The sequence below is a fragment of the Staurois parvus genome, unplaced genomic scaffold, assembly GCF_062004578.1.
Source record: "Staurois parvus isolate SC_StPar_1 unplaced genomic scaffold, SC_StPar_1.0 ptg000439l, whole genome shotgun sequence".
In the NCBI taxonomy this organism is placed as follows: domain Eukaryota; kingdom Metazoa; phylum Chordata; class Amphibia; order Anura; family Ranidae; genus Staurois; species Staurois parvus.
In genome coordinates, this window is record NW_028318235.1 from 5026409 (window position 1) to 5046638 (window position 20230).

Here is a 20230-nt window from a genome sequence, read left to right on the forward strand (position 1 = left end):
GGGTTCAGAATACAGAATGCTAGTCATATATAAAGTACATGGACTACTTTCATTCCACAGTAATACTGATTAACAAAATAACAAAATTATGTACAGTATGTGAAAACCTTTTTGCTAGTTATTTTATCAATATATTGTCATATTTATTTTTTGCAAACTATAATACTATTAGTGTTTTGTCACCAGACTAATTTACTGCTTTGATAAGGTCATCATCATAAGGTAGGCTTGTTAAACTCTAGAAATTAATAGGTTCCTTAATGAAAATGTTAATAGCTTCCTTTTTAAAATGTTAGCTGTCTGGCTGGGTCTAACATTAATAAACAGACTCAGAACATGCATGCTGAAAATTAATTCAGATAAAAAAAAAACTTGCTCCGCACTAGTGTGTAAGTGTTGAAGTTAAAGCCAGGTAACTATCAGTTTTATCAGGAAGGGCAGCTGTTGTGTATTTTAAAGGATAGTTCACCTTGTGTAACATGTGACATGTTACGATCTGACTGGCCCCGCTTTGACAGTTAGCGGGGGATCTTTCCCCCCTCACTAGTTGTCAAATTTCAAAAGAACGTGGCTGTGTGTGGCCGCATCACTCATTCACAGTATGCTGTGAATGAGAGACTACAAGTCCCTGCAGCCTTAGTGGCTGTCAGCTTGTAGTCCTCAATAAACTACCACGGCGCTATGGAGCGCCATGGTAATTCATTGATTTTTCCTGTCAGTATATATACTTGTTCGTACATCCCGTAGGAGCAAACAGATATTCTGACAGATCTGCAGGAGACTGCATGTGCAATGCTATACAGGCTCCTGCAGACAAAAATAATAAGTGCACATTTTATTTAACTGCAAAAAATGTGCCTTTATTATTATTTTTTTCTAAAAGGTGATCTTATCCTTTAAATATGCACTCATATAAAGATCGGGTCAATCTTTGCTCAGATTGGCATACGCGGTAATGCTGACATTTTGGATAATTAGGCAGCAATAGAAACAGTTCTGCTGCACCTTCCATCATATGCTTGCCAAATTACTTTCATTTTACCATTCTGTGGAACTCTTAAGTGCTCTATATGAAGTACATTTATAAAAAATGTTATACAAGAGGAACTTCATAAAATAAATATTTTACATGTTTGCCATAGTGAATCCAGTTTAGAATGGAGTTTTGAAGTTCTCTCTCTAACTTTTCAGAATATTATATGTAAGGAGGAAGCTGATGCCAAGGCCAAAAAAATGGTACAGCAAGAGACCTTTGTGATTGGTGCTGAACATTTTCTCCTAAAGGCCACATTTGATTAAGACTGGAATGAACATGGAGAGAAGGGCACCAGATGCAAAACCTTTGGTTAGCACAAGGCAGATTGCAGAGGGGTAAGTGAGGTGAACATCCAAGTACAGAGGACACCCTGTTGAAGAAAGAATTTTGTATATTAAAATAAATCACAAAGAAAATAGCAAAGCGATTAATAATCTATTATAAACACTGGGTGGGGCCCAGTTAAAAAAATCTGTTCAAAGAGCAGTAATTACTATTATTACAGAAATGATGGGCAAAGTGCATTACAGCTGGCCATACATGTAAGGCCCCGTTCACACAGGTGTTCCGTATGTCTGTTTTTCGTCTGGCCATTTATGGATGAAAAACAGACACCGATGTATTTCTATTGACTAGCAGATGTAAACGGATGATCATCTGTTTACATCCGTTAATGTCCACATCCGTTAACATCCGTTCTTTTGAAAGGAAGAAAACCCTATTTTTCTTCTGTTAAAAAAAAACAAAACAGATGGTAAACGGACAAAAAACGGATGTAAACTAATGAAAAACAGATGTAAACGGATGAAAAACGGCCAAAAAATTGATGTAAACTAATGAAAAACTGATGTAAACAGAAGAAAATTGGATGTAAACAGAAAAAAAACAGATGTAAACTGATAAAAAACTAATGTAAACTGATCCATTTTTTCTTGGAAAAAACGTGACTGAGCTGATTAAAAAAAACCGGAACGTCTGTGTGAAATTGATTTACCAACAACTACTGTATGCAGTGTGCCGACCTACTTGACTCAATATAAATTTAATTGATTGGTTAGGTAGGCCCTTGCAAAACTGTATGGCCTTCTTTAATCAGACCCCTTGGCAAACAGCTAAATACACATGTGAATACAAATTTGTGATCTATTTTATCTACCAAATCATCTGTAATTTGGTCATGTCTTTTGATAGACACACCTCTGATAGTCACTAGCTGTCCCCTCACTTCTTGTCCTATAACCAAAAAGGAAGTGTGAAGAAATCACACCAAAATGAGGGAATCATTGGTTGTCAGCAGAATTATTGTCCCCATAGGAAGAGTTCCCTCAATTCCTGTTCTGGGGACTTCCAAAATTTTGTATTTTTTTTTACTTTCACTTTCAGTGATATCAGTAAAATGGGCAACTATAGGGGGAGACAGACAGCAATATAAACCTGACAGGTGTTCTAATCCCCTCTCTACTCTATCCAAAACTAAAAAAAGTTTTGCCTTTAGATACACTTAGATAACTTACCTGACTGCAGTGAGCAGAAATCTGATTAGCTGTGAAACATCCTTGCTTGTGGCACATAAATCAGCTAACCTCAGGTATAACATATTTTCATTGTTTCTGCAGACATGTTTGTACATGTTCAAATACTAACTAAATGTTGCAAATGTAGAGCTCTAGTAGAAGTGTCCTTCAGCTCAAAAAGACCAATTTACCTTTTCAGGGGGCTTCTTATGTAGCCAGGTGCTGGCTATATCATTATGTCATTCAAGGACATTTACAGATGAGACTATGGTTAATCTTTTCCCTTTACTGGCCAGTATTCGGACTGCTACATTACTTCCTGTTAGCAGAGTGGATTTAGTTTTTCTAACAGCCAAGGATCTTGGGACCTGTAGTCCTATAGGACTACAGGTCCCAAGATCCTTGGCTGTCAGCCAATGATCTTGGGACCTGTAGTCCTAATGTGTTAGTGCTAATGTCCCCCCTGATTGCTAGCAGAAGACAATGGATAGCTTCATATCAGGAACTTTAAACATCAAAGGACTCAACTTGCAATCTCTAGTTAAAGGGACCTGTTGTCTTTTAAGATAATTGGGGTACTTTTAGCTATTCATAGTGAAGTATACTTTTACGTAATTCTCTGCATCCCCTTTAGCGGCACTGGTGGTCTGGAGGGAGCTGATAAGTCAACAAGCCTTTTCTTCCTTCTCTTATTGCTGTTGCTGCAATTAAATGATTGATGTACTCTTGATGTATAATCTATTAAACATTGCTAATTGATTGTTTCCATTGTACCAGTGTTCTGGTTTATGCATTAACTAGGGTTGTATATCTTAAACCCATTATTTCTGGGGCCTACTCTTTTTAACATGTTTAATAGAGAGGTGTTACAGAATAGTATATAATTGTGTCTCTTGCACTATTATTCTATAGTGTTGAAATATGTCTGAACCTAGAGTGACAGAGGTGTTGGGAGGCTTGCAAGGTCAGGGCAACCACTGGGGAGAAGCATTATCAAGTAGCCCCCGTGGTGGTAGCGCTACACTTCGTTTTGTCTAGTCTTTTTTTTATTTGCCATGTGTAACTCCTGATGAGGACCCACAGACCTGAGTTGGTACAACAGAGAATGTGAAATAGCTGTTGGAGAGGACACACTGCTGTATCTTTAGAAAAAAAACCTTTATTACCCTGTCACTACCCCATGAATGTGCCTACTACATTTTTATGTAAAAATAATCATAATTTAGTAACTGACTCACTTTACTTTCCAATTTTGGGCTCCTAGTGCACTGCAAACAGACTAAGTAATCTACATGTACTACAACACTTCTAGAGGAAGACTATCTTTGCAAATCAATCAAGGCTTCCCCATTCATAGCAGGGAAGTCGGGTCCTGGGAAGGTGAGCAGCCATGCCTGGCTGGAATGCAGAGCCTCCAACAGGTGAGGAAGATAGTGTCAATGTTTGCAGGACACCAGCAAATCGAAATTTGAAAATAAAGGAAGCCACAGCTATTTCAGTCAGTAGTTTTACATGGCAGCTTAATCCTAGCTTGTATGGGATGATGACAGGGTCTCTTTCAGCCTACCATTACTAACCCACCTTCCAAAAATAGTTGGCTGGCTTTTTTGTCTACTAAAGGCTTTATAGGCTAAGTTTGCTTTTTTTTTTTTCTTCTAAATTCCAGCTTCCCTATGTACTATTATACCATGATTGTGCCTCTATTGCAAAAAGAAAAGGCTTTCTCTGTCTTTTAGGAAAAGGCCTTACCTCAGCCCCCAGGGTGTTCATAGAAAACTTCTACATTACTTCCTTCTCCATTCTGAATTTGGTATTTAGGACATAAATACCAGTAGAAGGAAGTAGTTCACCAGCTGACCTCATTAACACCCACCCTGCACCTCTCACAAATACTGAGTACTTTCCCCCGGGAAAGAATAAGATATCAGGGAGATGGTTTAGAAAGGAGGATACCCAACTGAGAGATGTTTTGGTGGAGGGGGAATTGAGATCACTTAAAGATTTAATAGAGAAGAAGGGAGATATTTTTATTAGAATAGATGAGTGGAAATATCATCAATTGAAATGTTTTATTGGAAATCTACCGAAACCCCTGAGAATAAAACAGGAGTGGAATATGTTTGAAAGGTTGTTAGAGACACGAAGGGATGGGAAACACGGTATTTCAAAAGTGTATAGAATACTCACAGAATTAGACACAAACACAAAGTTAACTTTTATCACAAAATGGGAAAGGGATATGTGAGTTGGGTTTGATGAAGATAGACAGAGAAAGATGTTTAGATTGATACACGATAATGTTAGTATGAGAGAGGTTGAGGTTAATTATAAGTGTGTGACACGATGGCACATTACACCGAGTGTAGAGCACAAGATGAATGGGGAAAATTCAAATATGTGTTGGAGAGGATGTGGAGAGATAGGCACGGTGTTTCACATATGGTGGGAATGTCTGAAAATCCAGGCTTTTTGGAAGATAATAGTCAAACTGATTGAAGAAATAACTGAAATTGACATAGGGTTAGACCCAACGACGTGCCTCCTACACAATGTGGAGACATCTGTAAATAAATATAAAGATTCAGGTATTTGGTACTTCTTGAATGCGGCGAAAGGGTTGATACCCAAGTTTTGGTGGAAAGCTGAGGTACCGAAGGAGGAAGACTGGATTAACAGAGTAAACCAGATAGGTAGAATGGAAAGATCATATCATATGCAGGAAGATAGGATGAGAGTTTATATTAGGAGATGGGAAAAGTGGGAAAGAGCAGGATTGAAAGAGAAATATAGGAAAATATGAACTAGGATGTTAGCAAAAAATTAATAAGCCTCAAGAGATTAGAATGGGCTAGAGTCTGCAGGGGGGGAGGAGGGGGGATGAGGGGCGGGAAGGGGGGGTAGTGGGATGGGAAAAAAAAAAAAAGTTTTTAGTAAGGGAAAGGTAGAAATGTTATAAATGTCTATTTGTATGAGAATTATTTACCTTTTTGGGTTTTTGTATTAACATGAAAAATTTAATAAATATTTAAATTAAAAAAAAAATAAAAAAAACACCCACCCTGCACCTGTCCTCCCTTAAAGTCCACTATACAATCTGATTGTACAACTTCCTTTAGATCTACCATCAACTATGTAGTGCAAAAGCCTGCTTGATTAGGTACAGAATGATGCGATAGATAGGTGTGTCCTCTTATATAGTTTTGGTAAAGGTAAAGGAGATTGTACAAAGATTGCACAATCAGATTGTACAGGGTATGGCCAACTATATACACCTAAAATAAACTAGTGACACTTTCGGTGTCATTGATTGTTAACAGCACCCCAAATGCAGAAGCAAACACACACTTTGCCACACAAAAGAATTGTGAAAAACACAGCAAAATGCACAGTAAAAAATGTGCTAATTGCACCACACCAAAATGTCCCATGAGCTTCTTTGCCACTTGTAGGGCAAGCCATTGAAATCAGTGGGCTGCCCTATACATGTTGTGCGTAAAATCAGCCAATAAATGTGCGCTCCCACTACACTAGGTTTATACAAGAACAATGAAGCTCCATTCACATCTGTGCATTTCTGAATGCATGGCAAATTGCATAGAAAACATGAGCTTTGCTGCATGTTTTGGAAATGTACTGCAAATGCGTATTGCACGTAATGGTACCCCAAGCGCAGGTAACCGGCATGCGCCTGCTTTGCGACAAATGCACTATAAGTGCACCAAAAAACAGGGTAAAAACAAACCATGCTCCACTCTAAAGAAATTTCTGAGGCTTCTTTGGGGCGTTTGTTACACATAGGGCAGCTCATTCAAGGTAATTGGCTGCCCTATGCGTGACAAGCAGAAATGCTCCAAAACGCCCCCCCCCCCAAAAAAAACCCAAAAAAAACACACGCAGGAACGTGAGTGCCTCCTATATGGAGATGTGAATGGGGACTGACAGCTGAGTGTCTCCAGTCACTCTGTCCTCCTATGTACTTGTATAAAGATGGCCATACACTATGCAATCTGCACAATCTCCATACAATTTGCATCAAATCAGACAGATCCTTGCACTACATCCCTGATGGTAGATCTAAAGAGAAACAGAAACGTGAAAATTGAAAACTTCAGTGGATGAGGTAAGAGATAAGAACATTGGGATGGCTGGGGCAGAAAGGACATTAGAAGAGGCTTCTATTTATTATGAAAAGTGCAATTCTGCCCGAAAAGGTGAATTTATCCTTTAATATTTTAGAGTGGCACACCTAGAACAAGTGTGCATTTCAGAAAAGTCACAAGATTTCATTTAATATATTGATTTTTATTTCTAATGTAAAAGTGAGCAGTTCTCAGCACTGAACACCACATGACTTCTCAATTCTTTTACTTGATTATGCTAGTAATTTCTTAAAGGATAAGTTCACCTTTGGAACATGTTACATGTTTTTAGGATGGAACATGGAACATGTTCCCATAGCTGCAGCCAAGCCCGCTGCCCCCCCTCCCTCTGACAGATAGTACAGGAAGAAGTTTCTCTGTACTATCTGTCAGATTTGAAAACAGCACAACCATGAGGGGCGCCATCCACACGGCACGTCACTTATTCACAGAGTTCAGTGAATGAGTGCCTACAAGTCCCGGCAACCTTAACGACTGTCAGCTTGTAGTTTTCAATGGAATACCACTGCGCTGTAGAGCACTGTTGAAGCTTCCTGTCAGTCTATCTGTTTGCTCCATACATCCGGTACTGCAAGCAGATATTCTGACAAGTCTGCAGGAGACCTGCATGGCATCAGCGATCTGCTGATCACTGGTGCAATGCTTTCCAGGTTCCTTTGGACAAAAATAATAAATGCACATTTTTTTACCTGCAAAAAAATGTGGATTTATTATTTTTGTCCACAAGGTGGACTTATCCTTTTAACGTCAGCTTTTAACAACTGGGGGGGGGGGGGGGGGCTTTTAGGGACAGTGTCATCAGTGATCTGTTTGAAATGCTTATGAGAACATTTAAACTTTACTGACAGGTGCTTTAAGACTCGCAGTTGGCTTCCTTCTGAACTGAATCTGACCAGCTTCAAACATGTGTTGCTTTCCTACAGATTAGTATAGGATTGCAAAACTTGCTTGAAGTCTAGTAACACAGACTTATATACAGACCACCAGTTACTGATCAACATTGTAAAAGGACAAAGCAATCTTTGTCTGCGTTTCTTTCCTGGCCATTATTATAATTAGTTTTATTTATTCATTTTTAGCTGTATATCATTTTTATCAAATGTACCCTAAAGTCCATACATTGTTTTAAGAGTTTCTTGGGAATAAAAAGTTGAGAAAGGCTGACCTTAACCATCACAACATATGTTGTATTCTGATAACTGTAAACAACTGACTAGCGAAAGATTGGTGAAAAAGCGTGTATAAGGTACAACACAAAAAAAGTCATCTTAAAGCAGAACTTCACTCGGGGACTTGCAATACATGGTTTATGGTAGATATAAAGGAGGTTGTACAGTCAGATTGTATAGTGTATAATGAGCTTTTCGGACTTCTAGGGGCACACTTTTCCTGTTTTCAATACTACAATCCTGCTCCACATAGGCTGTTATTTGAACGCTCAGCTACTGCACACTCTGCCAAATGAACGATCTAGTGTAAGAAGAAAATAAAGTATAAAGCAATCAATCATCAGAGGAAGACAAGGGCTGTGTATTCAGGGAGAATGGTGCTAACTGGCAATGACTGCTTGTAACTACAGAGGTGGGCAGGAGCAATCTCCAGGTGGGGGTGGGCAGGTGAATGGATGTGTGTCAATGAGGTCAACTGCTGAAGTACTTCCTTCTAATGATTTTCCTGTCCCAAATACCAGGACGAATACCAGGAAGCAATGGAAGAGCAGAAGTACATTAACGCGATATTGGTGCATAGGTAACCTGGAATTTAGAAAAATAAAAAGGTGAACTTAGCCTTTAAATCAGGATCAGAGTTAGAACTTCTTGAGGGTAATGGACAAAGTGAACATTACTATCTTTAACCTCTTCACGCCGGTCGCACACAAATGTGCGGCCTCCCGGCGTCTAGGCCTAGATGCCGAGCGGCCGCACATTTGTGTTCGTGAGAGCCCTGGGGAAGAACGGTTAGTGCTTGGACCCTGTGTCTGTGGTGAGTCCTCATCATCCACCAGGGTTACCTGCTCGTGTACATATCATGCTGATCAGTGTGAAACTCTCTACTGCAATAGCTACTGGTCTTTCAGCCCACCCCTGGTCATGACAAACTGGTCCCCCCTTAGGATCCAAGTAATGTGACCCTGGGTTTTTGAAAGATTTGTCCATTTGGTTAGTGACATAACTAAAAAGATATTAATGCCGTCCACCCTTACTCCGAGAACTATTTTAGCGTGCTGAGTAAGCTGCATGCATAGTGTGCCTTGGTGCTAAGTGGGAGCCTGGTTTTAGCAAAACTATTCTGGAAAGCCTTCTATTGACAAACAAACATCCTAGTACAGTGGTAAAGATTAACCTGAAGACATGTAGAGCCTCCCAAAAAATAAAGTAATTGCCAAAAAAAAAGCAATGGGGAGAGATAAACACTGCTCTACACAGAGAGGCACAACCCCAAGAAAAATAATTACTTGCTTACTGACTTAGAGAGCTGTGCATGGAAGCTTCCTGTTCCTTTCTCAGCCAGGGATGACTGCACAAATCCATTCATTTAACCTCTAATGTGATTCTCAGGAGACTGATTCTTTGCAATCAATCCAGGCTTATTTGGAAATAGCAAACCCCCTAAACTAAAATGTCCACTACACTATTGTCCTCATCCTTCAGGATTTATAGCAGCTGCCTGGGCTGCTATAGAATATGCTTTGCATATGATTTATAGATGTACAATAACAATATACGTGTATCTACAGATATATTACATTTCACCCACTTGCAGGATTCCACACAGCAATAAATGCATTTCAAGTGCCCTTCATGCATTTGAAGTACACTGTGGTATGTAACAGCACACGTTAACATATTCATATGTTAACATGTTTTGCATTAGGACAGCCTATTCATTTTAAAAGGGCTCCCAACACATCAAAATACACAAAAAGAGGACTTCTTTACTCTACTTACTTTTCTTACTTTTTTAGCAACACATTCCATCACATTGTGGATTTTGTGGATCTGTGCATTTTGGTGTTATGCAACACCCATTTTGTTGGGTTGTGTTTGCAAGATGCACTGAGGTTTCTTTCAAAATTTAATCCACCACATTGCAGCACACAGCCACTCATGCACTACCATGCTTTGTAGTCACACACACGATCAAACTTTAATTTTACTGCACCTTATCACAACACAAAGGTGTGAGGCTGGTCTTTAACACGGCTGCCTATTGCCTAATTTATTTTATAGACCTTGTAACTATTGTACAATGTTTTTATTTTTGCATCTTGCAAATAGTAATAGTTTACAAAAACAGTGTGAATAATTACCTGCGGATACGTCTTCTAGTCCTGCGGCGCTGATAATCTCCTCGAGAAAAAGCCTCCATGTTGGCAGGATGAACAGTCCAGTAATGCCCTTTTCCATTATCACTACGTCCTGCCTTAATGAAGCACTCATTTAAGGAAAGATTATGGCGGACACTATTCCTCCAGCTTTTGTCCTAAGGAAACAATAATGTTGTGTAGTCAAATGCATTCGCAGAATCACAAATGTTAGTAACAAAACAAATATGTAAAATTAAATGACTGAAGGCAAAATGAAGATAATTTACTAAAAGATGCAAAACCGTTCTCTTGGAAAAGTGTAGGTATACTTAGCTTAGTAAAAAGGTTAATTTGTGTTGCCTTTTATTATTCAGTCTAGATACAATAAACAATCCTGTTTAAATTTCCTTTCTACATGCTGGTGCATTCAGTGTGAACACAGCTTTACCTTCTAAGTGAATTTTGAGATCACTAAGTAAAAAGCCGATATTCCTTAAGTAATACAACCCCAGTGAATCAATGCATTCCAAAACCACAAAAAAATACTTGTTTAGGAAAAGTATCCAGTGGGACAAGATGAAACTTATGCATTATTCATAGCACAATGTGCATGAATTTATAATTCAAGTTTTTATTCAGCCTAGATGTAACAGCTGATTATATTAAAGAGCATGCTACACACCATATGGGCTTTCGGGACGTGTTTTGTTTCGAGGAGAGATGCTCATCTGGCTTAGTCACATAGGCATATAGAGGGGAACTACAACTGCCTTAAAATCCCACATTTAAAATCAAACCTACAGCAATCACTCAAATGAATTGACCTTACTTCTAAAGTAAATCATAAATCTGTCAATTTTTTAAATATAACAAAATGATAAGTAGTTTAAACATGTACATTTAAAACTGAAAAAAAACACACTTCAATTTCCTTATTCGCAAACAAGATCCATTTCGTTAGTAGTTATGGTTACCTTATCTGTTTAATTATTGTAATTTGTACCTGGTTGTGGTAATATGGGTAAGTGTCCATGATCCACTGATATATATCACTTAATTGCAGCCTTTTCTCAGGAGTGGACAAGATAGCTTTTGAAATTAGAGCTATATATGATTGGTTTGGTTTTTCGAGAAGATTATTATTTTCTTCATGTTGATTTCCAGAATGTACAGTCTTTTGTTTTAACTGACAACCTGTTATCATTTTCTCTTCAGATGTGATGCCAGCAGATGACTGTGATTGGCTGATGATATTGGGATTTACACTTTCCCTTTTATCATTACCTTCTGGCTTCAGTATGTTCTCTTTTGTATGGTGTTTAATCATTTTGTCCTTTTCTTCTGACTGACTTGCCCTTAGTCCTGTATTTGAGTATAACTTTTCATCAGATTTGTCTTGACTGCGTAGGGTCCCAAAGGTCTGTGTAGCTTCTTCCTCAGGCTGTGATGTCCAACCCATCAATGCTTCTATGAGAAAAGAAGCTCCAGTGGTATTTACAGAAGAGGACATTTTTCAGCAACTTCTCTATAGTAAGTGCTGAGATTGTTTAAATTTGTTTTCCAGATGGGTTCTTTCTGTCCAGCTGGATGTTTGACACCTAACTGTCTCTATAGCTGTTCTTCATGCAATAGAAGCATATTACCACTACTGATAAGTGTGCCTGTTTATCCTTTCAAGTCTTATTCTGTGAGGATTTACACTCTAATCCTGCAAATAACATGATTAATGCGCAAGCCAAACACAAAGCCACATATCCACCTTGATGTTCCACAAACTGAACATACTTATGCCAAAACATATCAAGCAAGCAGTATTCAGCACAGCAGATAACCAAAGACGTTCACTTTTACAGAAAGTTTCACTGTAGTAAAGTAAATCTCTGTAGTAATAAATAATAAGTAAATGCTATATAAAAGCAAAACCTTTTTCCTTTTTTTAGTTTTGTATAGAGTGGGGATTATGAATTAGATCCTCTGCCATGTTTTTATTGCCATTTATGTCCCAGCTGGGGAAGTTGTAAGAAAGCAAGCTGTAAAACAAATCTCTAGAATTGTTGCCGAAGTAAGGGCTAATCAAGTTTTGGCTTTACATATACAGTACTGTAAGGCTAGTCATAGATGTGCCTGTAAATCATTATGAATCTTCTTCCCTCTTTATCCTAATGGTGTCACTATACACAGCAAAAGCTTTCTACTAATTGGCTGAGGTGGCTGAAGCTCCCTTTTAATAGCTAAGCAGCACCCTGCCCTATTCAATTTTGGTCCTGGAGTGGTACTGTATTTTAGCTCCATAAGAAGCAAAAAAATGGGGGAAATGTCTGTGCATCTTATGGAGCGAATATTGACCAGGACTACCCCCCCAGCCGCTGGGTTAGAATACCGGGCCGACCACTTGGTTCTTCTGTGGCAGAGGAGAGGAGGAGTCAGAGTCAGCAGTGCAGACAGCACCAGGCAGGGCCCAAAGCAGCTGCCCCTTAAAGCGGAGTTCAAATGAAAAAAAAAAAGTCAGCAGCTACAAAAACTGTAGCTGCTGACTTTTAAAATACAGCTACTTACCTGTTCCTCGCTGGTTTCACCGGCCGTCTTCTCTCCCTGGTGCCGGTATCTTTAGTGTGGGCAGCTAGCTTGCGGTTTCACAGCCGGGTGCCCACTGCGCATGTGCGAGAAGTGCTGTGGTTTGTGAATGGCCCCATAGTCTTCTGGGACCTGTCACGTGTCCCAGAAGACTACAGGGAGGAAGGGAGAAAGGACAACTTCCACTTCTGATCGCCTAAGTGATCACAGTGGAAGTGGGAAAAGGTACCTGTCAAATTCGGGTACCGGCTCCCCTTCCGCTCCCCAAAGGTGCCAATCCATAATGGGGAGTGGAGGTCAAAGCATTAAAGTGGAACTTCCCCTTTTGGGTGGAACTCCGCTTTAAGCCCGCACCGCCCTTAGGTTTGGGCCCCAATCACTGCACTGCAGAGCCGAATAGGGTACGCTGAAGACATTGTTGTGAGCGCCACCCTCAGAGAGGATGCTGAGCCCGGCTGGCCAGGTATGTCCTCTTCCCCCCCATAGACTGTATATATGTGCATTGCTGAAAGGTCTCTGTTCATCCCCTGTACTATGTCTGCAGTCTCTGGTCATCTCCTGTAGTATGTCCGCAGTCTCTGGTCATCTCCTGTACTATGTTCGCAGTCTCTTGTCATCTCCTGTGCTATATATGCAGTCCATTGTTCAGAATATTTTTTTTCTTGTTTCCTCCTCTAAAACCTAAGTGCATCTTATGGTCAGGTGCGTCTTATGGAGCAAAAAATACGGTAAATGGAATTGGGCAAATGGGACTGCCTTGAAGCAGGCTACCATCAGGCCCAGAACTTATTGCAAAAGCTGAGCGTTAAATGGCTCAGGACTATAGCATTTGAATCTGTGGAGAGTTGGTAATTTGACTTGTGGAAAAAATTCTGGTCAGGTTAGTATCTAACATGACATCCATATAGTCAAAATGATGGGTTAATTCCAGCGCTGACTTCTAAAATTTCAGGTTCCAACCCAAACACTGTCTGACAGAGATTGTGCCGATTGCTGTCTCAGTAGGAGGTTGTCTAGGTATCAGGGAATTCCCTGGGATTGCACAAGGGTTTGCACTGGGGTTAATAACCTTGGTGAACACTTGCCGCATGGAAGACAAAGTGAATAGAAAAACCACAAACTGGTAGTGTTGTGTGCCCACATCAAAACACAGGTAGCATTGATGTGCTGGAAAGCTAAGGACATGCAAGTATACATCTTTGGTGTCCACAGAGGATTCCATGCAAACTTTTTACACTTAAATTAAGACATTGAGAGCTTTCAGATCTAATATGTGATGAATGGTGTGACTTTGGGAATGGTGAACAAATTTGAGTAGAAACTTTGAAACCTTTCATCTTCTGCAACAATGGCAATGGCTCCTTGACTTAGGAGATCCACCAGGGCAATATGGATGTCTGTTTGCATGTGCAGGGACACAGTCAGGTTGGAGGACATGAAGCAAGGAGGAGGCAGATTGTAGCCTAGCTAACTCTAGCTTGTAGCCCCTGGCCTCTTTTACCCATAAACTTGAGATGCTTTTGGTCAAGATATCTGCAAAGGCCAACAGATGCTCCCCCCCCCCCCCACCACACACACACACGCACACTTTTTCAAGTAGGGGAGCCCTTTAATAGAAAAGAGGGCTTGTATGTTGGGAGCCCAGAACCTGCAATTAAACTGGGTCCCAGACTTTGGCCTGGACTTGAAGGCCTGGGAAAAATTAAAGGAATTCTTCTTGGCTTCAGAATCAGGAGAACTGATGCCAGTTTGAGGCTTACTTTTCTATTGCTGCAACATAAATGTACTTTTTCTGCCAGTGTCATCTTTAATAAAATTGTCCAGTGAAGCACCAAAAGATCTTCCTCAAGAAGTGTTTTTTTTGCAAATGTCCCACAGAAAACATTTTAGAGTTCTCTGCTTATTAACAGATATGAGATTCGTTCTGGAGTTGAAACAAACAATATCCACTAACCCATCAACACAATAGTGTATAGCCGTAGGTAGAAGCTCAAAATGTTCAATAACTGAGTGGTCAATAAGGATAGTTTCAGGTTCGTCGGACATGTGATAACACCATGACAGCTATAGCAGGTTGCATAGCAGGGCCTGCTGGGAGAACAAAGTCTTAGAATGGTCTCTTGTCAGTCAGATCTTTGAACACTGGTACATCCTTTACAGGAACAGTCAAGGTCTTGTTTTTGTTTTGTTTTTTTTCCCACCTTCCCACCCACCTCCTCTGATCTTCATAACCCTTTCATTTACTTCTTGTTCTTCTGATGTTGTTCTATCTGGCTTCTTCCCCCTCTTATCCTTTTCCTACTCTCTTATCCTTCTCATACTCTTATTCCTTTACCTTTTGCTTTCTTTTTTCATTACACTCCAACCACTTCTAAATATCTTTTTGATTTTTTGAAGTCGTGCAATCCTTCCCAGGATTTTTACATTTTTTAAATTTTATTCACATCCAAGTGGTATAGGTCTTCCATATATGCTCAACTCTGTTTATCCAGTCTTATATTTTTGGGGGCTCTATTGCTTGCCAGGATTTGGGAATGAGACTTTTGGCCTTGTTTAGTAAATGGAACAATATTGCATTTTTGTATTGCGTCACTGAAGTCTCAGATTTATGGAATAAACAGACCCACGTTCTTATTAAAGCAAGGTCTTATTAAAACAAAAAATGGTTGGATCCACAATGGGAACAGCTCATTTCTTTAAAAAATGCATCATAAAACTGATAATGCTTTGCAACGTGTTTGGAATGAGAGAACAGTTTGTCAGGAGTAGTCGAATGTCTGTACAGAATAGGTTTAAGTAAGGAATGTACTGGAATGGTTTTGATAGTCTTAGGACCTGTAACACTGACCTTAGTCTATCAATGAAAATTCCCAAAACAGTTACACTGTTTGCAAAAGTGACTGCAGAGCTCAATCTCAGTTTTCACAGGACTGAGATTGAGCTCTGTAGTCACTTTTGCAGCAGTTGTTTTCTTATTCTGGGTAACAATCCTGCACAATGTCCTTTTGTCTCTGTCGGTCAGTTGACCATTTCGACCGTGCTTATACTCAGCAGATTATGTTTGCCCTGAAATTGTATATGCCTTCATAACCTTTGATACTGTACCTCATAACACGGCAGATAAATTGGCAACTTCAGTCACACAGGCACCAGCTGAGCGGGCACCAACAATTAGCCCTCTTTGAACCTCAGTAAGCTCTGACACAACTCCATATTGCTAGCAGCATGGACAGTGAATGATGAAAGTGAGGCTTCCCACTGGTTAGCTAGGTGTCTCATCACACAGTAGAAGCAAAAGAATGTTACATCACTTCTGCTTTCAATGCAAAACATGTCATCACTTTCAAACCTGCAAATCATCTAGTGTTTCCTTTTTTTTTTGTCTAACCCCTGTAGGCAGCATTTATTTCTTCTGCACCTTAACCCTTTGAGCGAAAAACAGTGGCAGTAGAAAATAGCATCCATGCTCACACAGGGCTAAGTCACAGACATAAACTATAGCTGTAATCCTGGACATTGCTCTGTTACAAAGAATCACAGTACTAGGGTACTGTAGATTGCCATAAGCAGGACCCAGTGATCGATGTTATATTCCAGGAGTTTTTTCACCCTATTCAAGAGCACACCCCCAAGGGGTCATCAGGAACGGGATGTGTCACAAGCAGAGCCCAGTGCCCAAGGGTCACATGATAGGTATGCCAACAAAGTTGGGTCTGGCAGGGTTTGGATACAGCCTTCAAAAAGACCATCATAAATAAGCCAATCCAGATAGCTTCGTAAGAGCTCAGCTCAACAACAAGACAATTAAGTGGAATTATCTTGTGAAAAATAAAAAATGTCTAGTAAATTAGGGTGGGAGGGGTTATACCTGCCTGGCCAATGTTTCTTGTTTGCTAGTGTCCAGTTCTTCCTTAAGCCATGACTATAATCCAATTGTTTCTGATGTACATCTGATCCTATGTCTTTAATTGAAAAATAAGGAAGCATCTTTTTTTTCTTTTTTTCTTTTTTCTTTTAATCAGTTTTTCTTTATTTTGCATCCCTCCCATCTGTTTTTGTAATACATGCACACACAGACTACAAAAAAATCCATAGCATACAGAACAAAATAATTATAGGTCCTTTCAAACAAGTGTCATCGGTTTCATTACAAAAACTAATAAAAAAGCTTGATTCTCCCCAAGAGATTATGTTCATTATGAGCATTCTTCTGTCAAATTCATGCACTTTTCTCTAAATTCTTCTGGGTTGGTAAGCTGGTGAGCAATAAACGCACTATACTCAAGCAGACTAAATTTGCAGGGGAGCTTGGTTTTTCAGATGTAGGACTGGTCTTAGATGGAGTGATTTTATTTCTTGCAACTAAGGGTTGCAGGAAAGAAAATAGGTTGGTCCCCCCCCCCCCCCCCCTCCATTAACACAATCAGTGTTGATGGGGAATCCCTACCGCAAATCTATTGTGTTCTGGCAGGGGGAGGTGGGGGGAACCTTCTTTCCGAGAGAACACAGTGATTACTGTTAGCAGCTATAATAAGGCTGGTTGAACCCAAGTTGATTGATCGATAAACTTGGGTACATTCAGCCTGCCCATACCTGGTTCGAATCTCAGCCAGTCTCTGCTGAACCAGCCAAGATTCGAACTGTCTATGGCCAGCTGTATACTCAGACATAAATGGACTTAGATCTAAGCCAATGTAAATGGACGGATGTCTGTTTACATAACCCCACTCATAGACATACATTGTCTGACAGACGGATTCAGAGTGAACGCCCATGTGAAAGGGCTGTAATGCAGGCCATAGATGGGGGTGAAATCTGGCGATTTTTCGGCCGACATTAAAATCGTCAGATATTTGTGCCGTGTATGGGTCATTTTGTCGTCTGTTTTTCGTTTTTTGCTCATTTGGATTATCGGTCATGCTGGAAAATTTTTGTTAAACGACCGATTTTCATCTCATTGATGGTCCAACCGAACGAATTTCCAAACTATAATTATATGCGCATGTGTGGTGACCTGGAAAGAAAAGAATTTTCTCACGAACGAAATGTCTTTTCTGGAAGAAAGGTCAAACGTTCTAGCATGTAAACCAAACATCATTTCAAATACTACTTTGTTATTAGCTTTGTTTGTGATGTACATAAGAACATGAATCCTCTATGTTTATTGCACTGTGCTGTAGTACCCCACAAATTAACAAATTTATGTTCATTATCAACATCTATTAAACTTTATATATTTATACACACAAATAATAACAGTCATATACTTTTAAAGCAGCATAGCTTTATTGACACATTGTCATTATCCAAAGCAGTTGTTTTTTAATCATGTATTATCTTTATAAAAATATTACTTTTTTTTTTACAATATAAAATGTGAAGTGTACATTGTATACATATATTTATAGACAAATATTGTTTAATGGTACAGATCTTCAATAAAGAAGACATAATAAACATCATCCACAATGTGTGCAATCACATTGTAGTCTTGACATATATTAAACAATACACTACCCTAAGTGTTTTTTATTTGCTGACATGACATGAATGAAAGCATTTCCAAAAATTGGTAAGAGAAAAGGACAATCTATTTGCAAGACATCCTTTGCCAAAACCTATATTGACAAGACAGTAATCAGTATGCTAAAATATCTGAAAGATTGATATGTAATGTGCAAAACCCCAAGTGCTAACATGAATGAAAGCTGTTCAAATATCCTGAGGAAAATGTTAGACATTCAACAGCAGGGGTGGACTGACAACTCATGGGGCCCCCGGGGAATAGGGGATCATGTGGCCCCTGTGTCCTTGCCCAAACTCAAAAAAGCCTATGAAAAAGGTACCAGGGGCATCTCATGGGGCCCCCTTCTGACCCCGGGCCCTCGGGCGGTGCCCGAGTTTCCAAATGGTCAGTCCGCCCCTGTTCAACAGTAAACCTTTTTTTTAAAAATGGTCTGGCAAATATAATACAAGATTCATATCAGTTTGCAGAGTGTATCTAAAACTGTATTGATCCTGCATCGCAAGGTGTTTAAAGTATTTCAGTTATCCTCAATCTGGATGTTACAAGCCATCAATTCTGCTCTAAGTTTCTGGGTGGTATAACTATTTAGTGCTGTTGAATCAGGATTTCCTGATACAAAAATTGTGAATTATTAAAATGTATGTTTTGAAACACAGATGAATGCATGTACAGTATATACATGAGAATACTTACCATAACTTGTGCTATTGACTGTATCCTCAACAGGCATAATGTTCAGTATTGCTTCCTCAAAAACTTCCACAGGATCATCCATAGCCTTTTTTTCTAAATCCTCCTAGACAGCTTCCTCATTATCTGTTTTACTCTTACGTTCTCCTGTGTGAATTAAGTTTAAATTAATTAATACAGCATTGATGTTCTATTCACTGCTTAATTTCACATTAATTAACATAATTAAATAGGTCACATCACAAGCAGCACATTACATTAATGAAGAGGCATAGCGCTAGCATAAGCATATGGCAAACATTATACAACATAAAAAACAAATACAAATATATATTTTTCAATTTCAGTGAATAATTCTGATAATTTTTTCTGATTCGCTTAAACTGATCAGCCTCCCTAAACTTCAGATCAGACCATCTTTTTCTCAGTTGGTCCTTTGTACGTTTTACCCCAAATTTCTTCCAGAGCACTTTAAGGGTTTTGCCCATTATTGCATCCTTTCTGCGATTGGTGTTATTGTACACTTGCAGCTTGCAATCATAATCCTTCCGGAGCAGGATTCTAACCATCTCCACCATTTCCTCCAAAGACATGTTGCTTGCCTTTCTTTTTTTCTCTAGTCCGATTTTAGGAAGATGCTGCTGCTGCTGCTGCTGCTGCTGCTGCTGCACCTGCTGCTGCGATCCTTCGTGCTCACTTGATGTGTTTTCTTCCTTTTGCTCCTCCAACTTGTCCCGACAATGAGAGGGAGGGGTGGTCTTTATAGCGTGAAAGAGCGCCAAAATAGTACTTAAATTCGTGTGCGTGAACGTTTTTTCTTCAGAACGATAGTTTCTTGTGAGGGAGACGGCTGGACTGAGCAAAAATTCAACGATCATTGTCAAGATAAACGTGTTTTCGGAGACCAAACGACTAAAACATGTAGGTACCATTCATAATATGATTACTTATGCAACATGTTGCAAGGCTTTCCTGTGCCATGTGCTTTTATGTGTTTCCCATGTGCTTCAATGTGCTTGGTGCTGTGAAAACTTAAACCCATTGTGATAGCATAAGCATATTGTGCTGTTAGCATTATTTCTTATTTCAATCAACATATGTTTGGACCTCATTTTAATTTTATTTTTATTTTCAGAAATGGCCCAGAAGTTTACATCTGTTGCCTTTTTGCCACCGTTTATTGATACGTACAGAGAGATGCCATGTCTGTGGAAAGTAAAATCAAAAGCATATTCAAATCGATTGCTGTGTGATGAGGCTATGAAAAAACTGATTGAGCTATGCAAAACCGTGTGCGTAAATGCTAACGAAAATTATGTGAAAAACAAAATAGCCAACCTGCGTACTGTTTTTCAAAAAGAGCTTAACAAAATGGAAAACTCCAAAAAATCTGGTGCTGGCACAGATGACGTGTATGTGCCA

The 20230-nt window shown here is 39.4% G+C and overlaps 1 protein-coding gene and 2 long non-coding RNA genes across 5 annotated transcripts in view; 2 read left to right on the forward strand and 1 right to left on the reverse strand.

The window, feature by feature from the left end:
* Positions 1–1332, forward strand: part of LOC149454050 (uncharacterized) — a 37128-nt gene extending 35796 nt beyond the window's left edge. For all 3 annotated transcript variants that reach the window (XR_016314386.1, XR_016314387.1, XR_016314385.1), the window contains one exon: positions 1192–1332. This is a non-coding gene — a long non-coding RNA (uncharacterized LOC149454050). The remainder of the gene's footprint in view (positions 1–1191) is intronic.
* On the reverse strand, positions 1196–11527 carry LOC149454051 (forkhead box protein C2-like). The gene is made up of 3 exons (XM_089687899.1): positions 11021–11527; positions 10021–10193; positions 1196–1406 (listed from the first exon to the last, which is right to left on the reverse strand). The coding sequence occupies exons 1-3, from the start codon at positions 11525–11527 to the stop codon at positions 1196–1198; spliced, it is 891 nt and encodes a 296-aa protein (XP_089544025.1).
* On the forward strand, positions 3525–19935 carry LOC149454052 (uncharacterized). Its single transcript, XR_016314388.1, has 3 exons — positions 3525–3971; positions 11233–11547; positions 19632–19935. It is a non-coding gene; the product is annotated as an uncharacterized LOC149454052 (long non-coding RNA).
* Positions 19936–20230: the final 295 nt, after the last annotated feature.